Genomic DNA, 12,466 nt, shown 5'->3' with positions numbered 1-12,466 from the left:
TAGTTGTCAGCACGTAGAAGCACAGGTTGATGGGTATCTATTCTGACAATACCTTTATTTAGCAGCACGTAGAAGCACAGGTTGATGGGGGATCTATTCTGACAATACCTTTAGTTGTCAGCACGTAGAAGCACAGGTTAATCGGGATCTATTCTGACAATACCTTTAGTTGGCAGCACGTAGAAGCTCAGGTTGATGGAGATCTATTCTGACAATACATTTAGTTGGCAGCAATAGGCATAGTTCCTTCATATCGATGACATGTCTGTTTTATCCACATACCTTTTACCTCGAATGTGATGTAACAGAAGCTTGACAAGCCGCTGTCATCTGTTGCTCTGTATACAAATGTTGTGAGTCCGATATCAAATACATCGCCTGGTTTCCCATGTCCAGACACAGCCACCACACTACACAACATGTAAATAGAAAACATCACAACACTGGCATTGCAATGAGTCAGCTAAAGCTGAAACATAGTTGGGCTGTCCATACACACCAAAACACATCTAAACTATACTACACGGCATGTAAACAGAAAACATCACAACACTGGCATAACAATGCGTCATCTAAAGCTGAAACATAGTTGTGCCGTCCTTACACACCAAAATACATCTAAACTATACTACACGGCATGTAAACAGAAAACCTTACAACTAAAGATACATCGCAGATATTATATTCATAGTTAATTTTTCAGGTTTATTTAAAATAACTGTTGCAATTTGTGATTTTATGATGAACCTAATGTTCGATGCCATATGAGAACTAATCTGGCGTTTCAGAGAGCAAGAATCAATTTGCTGTTTCATCTTTCATTCTTTCATAACGTGTACCGAGAATGCAATTCGTTGTCTAACAACACTCAGCGATATCTAGCTATATAACGGCGACCTGGACCAGATAATCCAGTGATTGACATTGTGAGCAACGACCCAAACTGTCGGAACGATGTCATGCAAACGACCCCGTTGCTCGCTGAGCATGACCACCACATCCCCTTTGAACCCTGTACGACAAACATTGGGCTAGAAATGCTGACCTGACATGCTTTCCTCGGCCATCATGTGCTGCAGGTGTGGTCCACTTGACACTAGCTGTTTTCCGACCCTCATTTGCATAAACAGGTGTATTTGGTGATGAGCATTTTGAAAATGTCGGAGAAATATACCCTTTAATAGCAAAATGACAGATAATGCATTCGTGAACTAGCAAATATACTAATCCACTTTATGATCTACCAAAACAGAAACTTGTGTTAAGTTATTGGAACAATTTACACCACTAGCCACCAATGTTCAACGAGGACCAGATATACTCTGTGGGAAGTTTTGTTACCTAAATGTAATTGTTATTGCTTGACGCCCAAAAATCCCTGACGGGTTTAGACGTGTACATGTCTACAGCGCCTGCATCACGTGTCATCAATGTCTTATTATAACCAGTTCATTTTCAAAACCTATACCTGGTAACAGGAGACAGAGCGTCACGCCCTGAAAAAGGGGTGTTCTTCTGAAGGCCTATCAAAGATAACCTTAGGATCAGGTTTCGCTTTAAGGAAAAGGAAGTATTAACAATTGTAATGTTCTTGGGAATTGATTCTGAAGGCTTTATTGAGTACTTGTGAGAGATTGTGCATGCCGCCATGCAGTGCCTATTTCCCAAGATGCCTTGCGGCAAGGGAGCAGTTATCGAGTTCCTGCTAATTTACAAAGTTTGCACACGGATGGTGCACCTACATTACACGATGGTACAACAATTCAATGGCCGTCAACAATGCTTCTCGACCACGCCATATCTTTATTGTGAAATGATACATTTTCTTCCTCAATGATTTGAGAAAATAATGATACTATCATGATGATTGATTATGATAATAACAACAACAAAAAAACTAAAAGAGACAAAACCCATTTCATAATCCTACAATATAAAAAGTCATCGCTAGAGAATATCCAGTATCGATTAACTGCCGAAACAGATTCCAACCAGATTAGTGACGACAACGGGTTTTCGTGAAAAAGGTAAACATCTCCCTCATAAATCATAAAGGGAAAGCGCAGCTTACCTATTAGCCCCTCGTGTCCTTTCTGACAGAACAAGGAACATTCGCTGACGGAATCCTCCAGGAACCAGAAGGATCTTTTCTTCCTTCTTCTGCCTGTCAGAAGTAACAATGTTAAGCACTTAAAGCACCAAAAGGTGTCCGGTGTTAGGTAATTAGTACTCCAAATTATCTCCATCGTTGTGTGGGAATGTATGTGTAGCCTACCATGTAAACTATGAGTGTGAATAAAGTTGAGGATGTGAGAAGAAGACGAATTTTTCCTGACGAATGTGCAACTATGAAAAAAGACTTTTATTATTTATTTTATTGTAGATATTTATAATTTACCTTCTTCACATGATGCAAGTTTCCATGTCCCACTCATGCACCAAGCACACCTGTCAACATCCTTCTTGAGAGTGCAGACAGAGTATTGAGGCACACGATGTAACTCGGAACCTGAGACATGCTTGTATCCTTCTGTTGTAGTTCTACACGTGCCCAGCAATGGACGCCGATCAGCAATAAGACATGATCTTTGATATTCATCTTCCGTGTCCTGGATCTAAACGATATTAAGGACACCCTTTACAAATATTTCCTTATCAGAGCTTGTTTCCAAACCCAACATGTACAATACTATTTTCAGATTGAAAAAGGACACAGATGTCCCTTTTGTCTGATTTGTCGCACATTTGTGTGGAGGTACTTGCCCTAGACATGCATACGGTCGTGGGTTCGAATCTCAGATTTCGACGGCTTGTTCTTGGTTAATTAGCACGATGGAAATGCAAGTAGCGTAAACATATAGTGGCATACGTGGTATTCCTGTCAGATATAGCTGCCACGCCATGAGGCAACAGTCTCACTGAAACCCAAGTGCCTAATGGTAGAGCGTCCGCCCGGAGTGCGGAAGGTCGACCAAAATACGTTGAAATATGGTACTTGTTGTTACCCTGCCTGGCGCTCGGCATTAAGGGACTGAAACAAGGACTGGTCGGCTCGGAGTCAGTATACTGTGTCTGAGTGGGGTATTCATGTTAAACTGGGGCATGGTATCTCAGTGGGCTAGGACTATAAATCGGCATCAGTCTTGACTAGTACAAGCAGGCACACACACATACACACACGTGCATACATGTCGCATTTAAGTGCAATTATCTCAGACGCGACGTTAAACCCCATTTCACCTCAATACTCTAAGTTGGAGTTATGGTCGCCGGATCACAAAGGAGAATATTGTTGGCGTCTGTGTAGTTTGGTCAGCGTACGCTAACTTTATCATTGATGGAAGGTCCATAAAAGAAACATTTTACGCAGAAGGATATAGTGTAAAGATGGATATGCATGTATTTATTTCCTCTGTTCAACTACTCGACATGATCAAATTGATGAGAAAATTTCATGAATTTAACATCCTCGTTTAAGCAACCCTTAAACCGAGACTATTTTCCGTAAAGCTACTCTTACTTTAGACGATACTAGTTTGTTACCCGTATTGATTAAAAGGGAAACATCCAACGATTTCTTCAACAAATGTATCCCAGCGTGTAGTCATTATTATGTATTTAATCACGTATGACTTCCTTCAAATATCCCAGATTTGTTCCGAAGGTATCCGAATACAAGATAAATGGGGACACGGGTGGCCCAGTCGTCTGAGGCGCCGACATTCGCTGTGCAGAGTTGTGTCCCTTGGGCACGCCAGAAACCTATGATTGTGGGTTCGAATCCCGGTTCGCCCCGATGATATTTCAAGGTTTGTCAGCACCATACCCGTGCTCGTGGGTTTCACCGAAGTGGTAAACGTTCCACATTAAGCTGACACGCCGCGATATAACTGGAATAATGTTAAAAGCGGCGTTAAACCCAACTCACTCACTCACTCTGAAAGACACGATTGTTTTAGAAACAGGGTTATGGCGAACACATTTAACTGGTAACTAAAGGAATAGGTTGTTTCTAGCAGTTTGAACACAAACATTCTAATACATTTCGGCTGGAGTCTTCCCTGTATTTATTTAACGTGTTATTGTTTATGCGATATGTATTCTTTATGCTGTGTTTAAGAGTGGATGAGTGTTAGTATACCTGAAGGCTTCACACTATATTTTACCCCGGAAGCCTGAACATGTACAATACACACATAAAATGGAGATTTGTTTTGATCAGTAATGTATATTGTACCTGCAGCGATATGAGTGAGTATGGTTTCACGCCGCTTTAGCAGTATTCCAGTAATATCACGGCGGGGGACACCCGGAATGGGCTTCACACATTGTACCCATGTCGGGATTCGAACCCAGATCTACAGCGTGACGAGCGAACGCTTCAGCCACTAGGCTACCCGACCGCCCCTGCAGCGGTATGAAGTATTGTGATTTGTGATTGTGTACTCACCACCTGGCCCAACAAATAACTCTTCTCAGGTGTACATCCGGGTATCGTGAGAAGTAGCGTGAACAGACCAATCATATGAATGAAACTCATTGTCCAATATCTGCAAAACAAAATAAGAAACGATATAAGTAACTTTATTTGTCAAATCTGCCAAGTTTTTAATTTGTCAGAAATAAAAGCAAACGTCATCTGAAGTTCTTTGGGAAAACAGTATGTGAGATGCTGGACTTCCTCGTTAATAACATCTGTGTGCAATTTGGAGATGCGACATACATGTATATACAGGCAAGAAGTGGGCATCCCCATGGGCACCGGTTGTGTCCCACCCTTGCTCATCTGCCTTTTCATTGCATATGAATCGGAATTACTGCCCGGATTTGAAAAAATAAAATAAGGGAATTTAAACCATGAAGTTTAACTTAAGCTTCAGGTATATAATATCGACTTAATATCGTTGAATAATGCCCATGCGACCAATTGCCTTCCAGTTATTTACCCACCTTAACTAGAAATAAAGAGAACATTGTCTCTGTTTCATATTTAGAATCAAAAGAAACAAAACTGTCCACAAAACTTCATGTTAAGAGTGAATAAAGAGAGAAGTGAAACAAAACTAAAACACAAAACTGTATGTCAAGAGATAATAATCAGAGTGAAATAAAGCTATCCACAAAACTGTATGTCAAGAGATAATAATCAGAGTGAAACAAAACTATCCACAAAACTGTATGTCAAGAGATAACAATCAGAGTGAAACAAAGCTTTCCACAAAACTGTATGTCAAGAGATAATAATCAGAGTGAAACAAAACTATCCACAAAACTGTATGTCAAGAGATAATAATCAGTGAAACAAAACTATCCACAAAACTGTATGTCAAGAGATGATGATTAGTGAAACAAAACTATCCACAAAACTGTATGTCAAGAGATAATAATCAGAGTGAAACAAAACTATCCACAAAACTGTATGTCAAGAGATAACAATCAGAGTGAAACAAAGCTATCCACAAAACTGTATGTCAAGAGATAACAATCAGAGTGAAACAAAACTATCCACAAAACTGTATGTCAAGAGATAACAATCATAGTGAAACAAAACTATCCACAAAACTATATGTCAAGAGATAATAATCAGAGTGAAACAAAACTATCCACAAAACTGTATGTCAAGAGATAATAATCAGAGTGAAACAAAACTATCCACAAAACTGTATGTCAAGAGATAATAATCAGAGTGAAACAAAGCTATCCACAAAACTGTATGTCAAGAGATAACAATCAGAGTGAAACAAAACTATCCACAAAACTGTATGTCAAGAGATAACAATCATAGTGAAACAAAACTATCCACAAAACTGTATGTCAAGAGATAATAATCAGAGTGAAACAAAACTATCCACAAAACTGTATGTCAAGAGATAATAATCAGAGTGAAACAAAACTATCCACAAAACTGTATGTCAAGAGATAATAATCAGAGTGAAACAAAACTATCCACAAAACTGTATGTCAAGAGATAACAATCATAGTGAAACAAAACTATCCACAAAACTGTATGTCAAGAGATAATAATCAGAGTGAAACAAAACTATCCACAAAACTGTATGTCAGAGTGAAACAAAACTATCCACAAAACTGTATGTCAAGAGATAACAATCATAGTGAAACAAAACTATCCACAAAACTGTATGTCAAGAGATAATAATCAGAGTGAAACAAAACTATCCACAAAACTGTATGTCAAGAGATAATAATCAGAGTGAAACAAAACTATCCACAAAACTGTTTGTCAAGAGATAACAATCATAGTGAAACAAAGCTTTCCACAAAACTGTATGTCAAGAGGTAATAATCAGTGAAACAAAGCTATCCACAAAACTGTATGTCAAGAGATAATAATCAGTGAAACAAAACTATCCACAAAACTGTAGGTCAAGAGATAATAATAAGGGTGGAACAAAACTATCCACAAAACTTTATGTCAAGAGATGATATTTCAACTTTCCAAAAGAAAACTTCCCTTTTATGCCAAGCATTCCATTCCAGCAGCTCCAACCTTCGGTGTTGACATTTCACAACTTACGAGGTAAATCGAGCATGCTTTTTTGTCAAGATTTCAAAGAGAGTCAACGGAATTGTTGGATTCAAGCCATTTAGAAACCTTTCAAAACAATTGCTGGTAGACATGAGGAGGAAATTTCCAAATTTACCGAATACGTGACAAAATTATATCAGAATTAATTTCCCTATTTTACCTTGTACCGTACGCTCCCGTGTTTGTTAAGGTGAACACTTGACTTGTTTTTGCATGTGTTTGTGACAGGTGCCATCGGTGGTGCAAGATGCGCTTACCATTTCGCGAACACATGATATCGTTACAAACGGATAGCGATTCTTGGATTTTAATATATTGGAGTTTAGCCTAAATGAATTATTTCTTTGTGAACATAAATTGTCAATGCAAGAGAATAACCCGCCTAGATTTTCTGCCGAAACAGATTCCACTTGGCGTAAATGGCAAATCAGTCATGACACCACGTGATGCCAGGTAGCACCCGCCATTCATTTAATTTGCATAATGTTGTTGTTGTTGTTGTTGGTTTGTTGTTTAACGCCGCACTCAGCAATATTCCAGCTATATGACGGCGGTAATTTGCATAATGAATAATGTTCCGGCTCTGAAGGGAAGACAATTTGATACTGACAACCAGGAACACTCCTCGTCAAAATATGATCGTAATAAAAGCTCCAAATCCTTTACCGTACTACACTTCAAGATAAGTACACGTTATAGAAAACATATATATAAACTGACGTCCAAAAGAAACTTTACCAACTGAAAATATAAATTTCAGACAAAGTATAAATATTTTTTGGATGAAGTCTATCTGAAACATTTAACCTAAATACAACAATAGTGTATGCAGAAAATGTTAATCATCTGTTACATGTTTGCGAGATAACACGCGAAAAAGTGAAAAACACGTGCACCACGGACAACTGCAAATGCACGTGCGGGTAAGGTAAAACGATTGCAACGGCAAGTCAGACATCCACAGTGATAAAAAACCACAAAAGAAATGCCACAACTCACAGTCGAACAACAAGAACGAGCCTTGGGTATGGTACAGATGGGAGCTACCAACGCCCATATTGCATGAACCTCCGGTTGCTCCCGTGTTGCCGTTACCAACTAGATGCAACGTTACAGACAGACAGGGCGGACCGCTGACAGGCCAAGAACAGGCAGACCCAGGGTGACCGCGACCCATGATGACCGCTACTTGCGTACCTTGCACCTCCGAAATCGCTTCCTGGCAGTGACGTCATCGGCGACAAATGCCTTAGGTCACAGGGTTAGTCGACACACAGTGGCCAGGAGACTCAGGGCTCATTGAATCAGGGCTTTAAACCATACAGAGGACAGCTAGTGACAGCGCAACATCGTCGTCTGCGATTGAGATGGAAGACAACTTGTTTACCGCCGAAGATGTGAACGAACGGCGGCGTGTTGCGTGCCAGGTCGTACCATATGGCTGAGGGAGTGTCACGGTGTGGGGAGGGATCTGTGGGCAGGAGAGGACACCGCTGGTCATCGTTGACGGAAACTTGACAGCTCAGCGTTACATGGATAACATTCTTCGTCCAGTTGTCCTACCATTTCTCCAACAGCAGCCACGTGGTGTCATTTATCAGCATGACAACGCTAGAGCCCATACAGCCAGAATTATCACTAACTTCCTCGCAGCCAACAACGTCAACGTCCTGCCGTGGCCTGCGCGCTCACCCGACATATCCCCCATAGAACACCTCTGGGACTTGATGGATCGCCGTGTTCGACAACGTCCACACTCTCCAGCCAACCGGCAAGAACTGATCCTGGCTCTCCAAGAAGAATGACGTCAAATCCCACGTGACCTCATCAGACGTCTGACTTTTTTCTGTCTCGAAGAGTTTTTGCGTGTATTGAGGCATTTGGTGGTCACACACGCTACTAATGACTTGTTATTGAACGTGAGCGATTGTTTATGTACTCTGCCTATTGTCCATGATTCTGAAAGCTCGAGTTTTGTACCACACCCAACTTTGGGGGGCTCTGACGTCATTCTCGGTCGCGGTATGATTGTCATTTTCCGTGTTGATTATGTTGATATATTGATCTTCTCAATACACTACTTCATGCATGTATGTTTTGTTGTTTTTGAGCAAGAGTGATTTCAAACTCTGGTAAAGTTTCTTTTGGACGTCAGTTTATATTGCCAAATATAAGGTTTCTCAATAAACATGTCATTTCGAAATGCATGCAAATATACATTTTTGTGGTGAGGTGAGGTGAGGTGAAGTGGGGCTTAACGTCGGATCCAAGATTACTGCACTTACATAGCAACGTGCATGCACGTTTGTGTGTGTGTGTGTGTGTGCGTGCGTGCGTGCGTGCGTGCGTGCGTGCATGCGTGTGTGTGTGTGTGTGTGTCGCTGCTTGTACCGGTCCGGATTGATGCCGATTTATAGTGCTAGCTCACTGAGATACCATGCCGCAATTTAGTTTGAATACCCAACTCGGATACAGTATACTGACTCCGAGTCGACTAGTCCTTGTTTTAGCCCCTTAATGCCGAACGGAGACAGGGTAACAACAGGTACCATCTTTTAACGTCTTTTGGTATGACGAATCCCGGACTTTCCGTTCTCCGGGCGGACGCTCTACCACCAGACCACGGAGGCGGTTACATTTTTGTGCTAGTAAGGAGGTCACTTGTAGGTGAAACTGCATTAATTAATGTAAACTTATGAAATAATTCCAAGTTGGAAAGCGGTTAGAGTAGGTCCCCAACAAAAGTAAACGGTGACCAAATGGCTTGGTGAATTGGTTGATAGCGTATCCTCTTACCCCGACGGCTTGCATCATTGCTCACAATATCGATCACTGGATTGTGTGGTCCAGGCTCGATGTATAACTAGACTATTGCTGAGTGTGGCCTTAAACAACAAACACACCAAATATTACAAAGAGGGAAAACTTAAGGTAGTAACCGTGTTTCATATTTTCATTGGTGTTGTTATATTTTGTTAATTCATTTAAAAGTGATATTATTGGACGTATCTCCATACTACCATCGTACTCATGTGAGGACACCCCGACCTCTCGGGATCAGGGAAGGATCTTTGGACCATTGACGCGCTCATCCGCAAGGTGAAGTCGTCCTAAACTACGTTTTGGTCAGAACCTAACTGTTTGTTATCGGTTGAGGTGCTACGGGATTGTCCAGTAGTTACACCATTCGATCGTCGTGCCCAAAACTCGGGTTTAATTTCACACTGAGTACAGTGGGAACCGCGTGTGTCCTGGAGTATTATTAAAATCGGCTTAGAAGCTAACTCACTCTCTCAGTATTTAAAACCTATTACTGGGGTCTCTCGCCATAATATTGCTGAAATATTGACAAAATATCGTTAAATCAAACTCGCTCACTAACTCAGTATGTGAAACAATTCCTGATGACCTCGACCGTGGTCGGTCAGTCAGTCTTGTCCGCTGATTGGGTCTACGTGGTTCACGTACTACATAGGGGAAGCCCCTGGCATTTTCTGAACTTTAGAAACCGCGCAGTGTAATCCTACCTATCTCTATGCTCTGGTTATTTTCAATGACGGCTGACGGCTTCCTCAAACTACAATAGAACGAGAGGGACCACAACCGTTGCTTTACCGTTAGGGTATAACCGAGGCATTGAATACTTATCCAAATAAGTAGACTATGTTTATAATGAACACGCTTAAATCGAACTAACAGATATCACGAACCTTGTTATGGGTCCCGGCCATTTGTTGTATATGATTATAGTGAGTGAGTGAGTTGGATTTAACGCCGCTTTTAACAGTATTCCAGTTATATCGCGGCATGTCAGCTTAATGTGGGAGGAAAGCCCGCAGTGATACAGGTCTCAGACGTTTACCACTTCGGTGGTATATGATTATAATGAACTACGGTTATAACGAACTTTAATCTGTGGTCCCTTTGAATTTATAATAACCGTAGTTTACTGTACCAGCAAATACATGACATAAAGTATCAGCAATAATGCAATGAATGTTGGGCCTCCCCTAGCATGTAATTACTTCTACATAACCTACTGAGTAATTCTTGTCACTTTCTTGTCATTAAGAGGGACTTCATTCACTTCACCATCATGGTCACTAGTTTGTTAGCAGTACAGATTTAGGCCATCGGCCCATGGTACATTATCTCTTATAGTATACAGCTCTGTCTAATCGTACAATATAATCACATAAAGCGACAAAACCCTTTCCATATCCAATAGAAATCTCTGCATAAAGTAGAGTTGATTGTACGATTCCCACTATATCAAAAACATGTGTTTATGAATCACTATAAAATAGTAATGGCACCACGTGTTCGTGAAAAGGTTAGCTTATCCTGCCACACCGGTGGCAGCCGTCATAAACACATGCAAAGGCAAGTCAAGTTGGCACCTGAAAAGACAGGAAACTTATGGTACAAGTCAAAATAGGGAATTGCATCGGACATCATTTTGGTCATATAATCCTGTTCAGGGCTTCAGATCATAACAATAAATGTTAAAACGTTCTTAGTAACGTAGGGCGGTGGGGTGGCCTAGTGGTTAAAGTGTTCGCTCGTCACCTCGAAGACCAGGGCTCGATTCACGCCGTCTGAGGCGCTGCGATTCGCTGTGCAGAGTTGCGTCCCTTTGGCACGCCAGAAACCTACGATTGTGGGTTCGTATTCTGGTTCGCCCCAGTTATGTTTCTAGGTTTGTCAGCACCATACGGGTTTCACCGAAGTTGCAAACGCCTGAGACCTGCATCGCTTCGGGCTTTCCTCCCACATTAAGCTGACACGCCGCGATATAACTGGAATACTGTTAAAAGCGGCGTTAAACCCAACTCACTCACTCACTCACTACAGCTGTCCTAGGAGGAGTCTTACGCAGTCATATAATATTGTCATGTTCTGCTGAAACACCCTCCTGTTGTTGTCAGATTAATGTGCAGCCATGTACATACACAATCATGTGAAATACTTCATTTGACTTCATTGTTTCATATTTCAAAACTTTCAATGTGAAAGTTACAGTAAAGGAAAACATACTTACTCTACCCCCGTGAAGTTCCGGGGTAGATTAGGTCTTGAGCAACCCATGCTTGCCGTAAAAGGTGACTATGCTTGTCGTAAAAGGCGACCAACGGGATCGGGTGGTCAGGCTCGCTGACTTGGTTGATGCATGTCATCGATCTCAATTGCATGGATCGATGCTCATGACATTATCACTGGATTGTCTGGTCCAGACTCGATTATTTACAGACCGCCGTCATGTAGCTGGACTATTGCTGTGTACGGCGTTAAACAACAAACCAACCAACCAACATACTTACTCAATGTAAATTTTGAAGACACCGAGAAATATCCCCTTGTTTTAACTACCAGCATACCAGACACCCAGAAGTATCCGCATGGGTTAGCAGCTACCACGCAGTATTATATAAACCTTCCTGTCGATTCAGAACAGTACTCCAGGAATACCTGGTTGTCGTGTCTAGAAAACACATATGCCTGGACAATGCGCGCATTCTTATACTCTGACTGGGACATAATTAGTAATACCATCTAGCGTGTCGAGACCTTCACCAATGGCAGCACTGTAATATTACTTCCTGGTCAGTGAGCCCAGTCTATGTTTGGGTAAATATTCGTGTGTTTGTGTGTGTGCGTGATTGTGTGTGTCTGTGATTATGATTGTGTGTGCGCGTGCATGCGCGTGTGTGTTTGTGCGTGTGCATGTGTTTATGATTATGTGTGTGCTTGAATGTGATTGTGAGCGTATGTGAGTGCGTCTAATTAATTATGTGTGTGTGTGAGTGTGTGTGTGTGTGTGTTTGGATGTGCGGGTGACATGTTCGCGCGGGCGTGTGTGTGTGTTTGGATGTGCGTGTGGCATGTCCGTGCGCGCGCGTGTGTGTATGTGTGTTTGGA

The 12,466-nt window shown here is 41.4% G+C and overlaps 1 protein-coding gene across 1 annotated transcript in view; it reads right to left on the bottom strand.

The window, feature by feature from the left end:
• Positions 1–8,427, bottom strand: part of LOC139476933 (sushi, von Willebrand factor type A, EGF and pentraxin domain-containing protein 1-like) — a 30,196-nt gene extending 21,769 nt beyond the window's left edge. The window contains exons 1-3 of the mRNA XM_071259493.1: positions 8,240–8,427; positions 2,072–2,164; positions 283–410 (exon numbers count right to left, since the gene is read on the bottom strand). Coding sequence (XP_071115594.1) covers positions 283–410; positions 2,072–2,164; positions 8,240–8,427 — 409 coding nt within the window. The remainder of the gene's footprint in view (positions 1–282; positions 411–2,071; positions 2,165–8,239) is intronic.
• Between the last annotated feature and the right edge of the window lie 4,039 nt (positions 8,428–12,466).

This window comes from Haliotis cracherodii, unplaced genomic scaffold, assembly GCF_022045235.1.
Source record: "Haliotis cracherodii isolate W230 unplaced genomic scaffold, xgHalCrac1.p SCAF_30, whole genome shotgun sequence".
Taxonomy (NCBI): Eukaryota; Metazoa; Mollusca; class Gastropoda; order Lepetellida; family Haliotidae; genus Haliotis; species Haliotis cracherodii.
The sequence above is the reverse complement of the archived record's forward strand: the minus strand, read 5'-3'. Positions and strand labels throughout refer to the sequence as shown.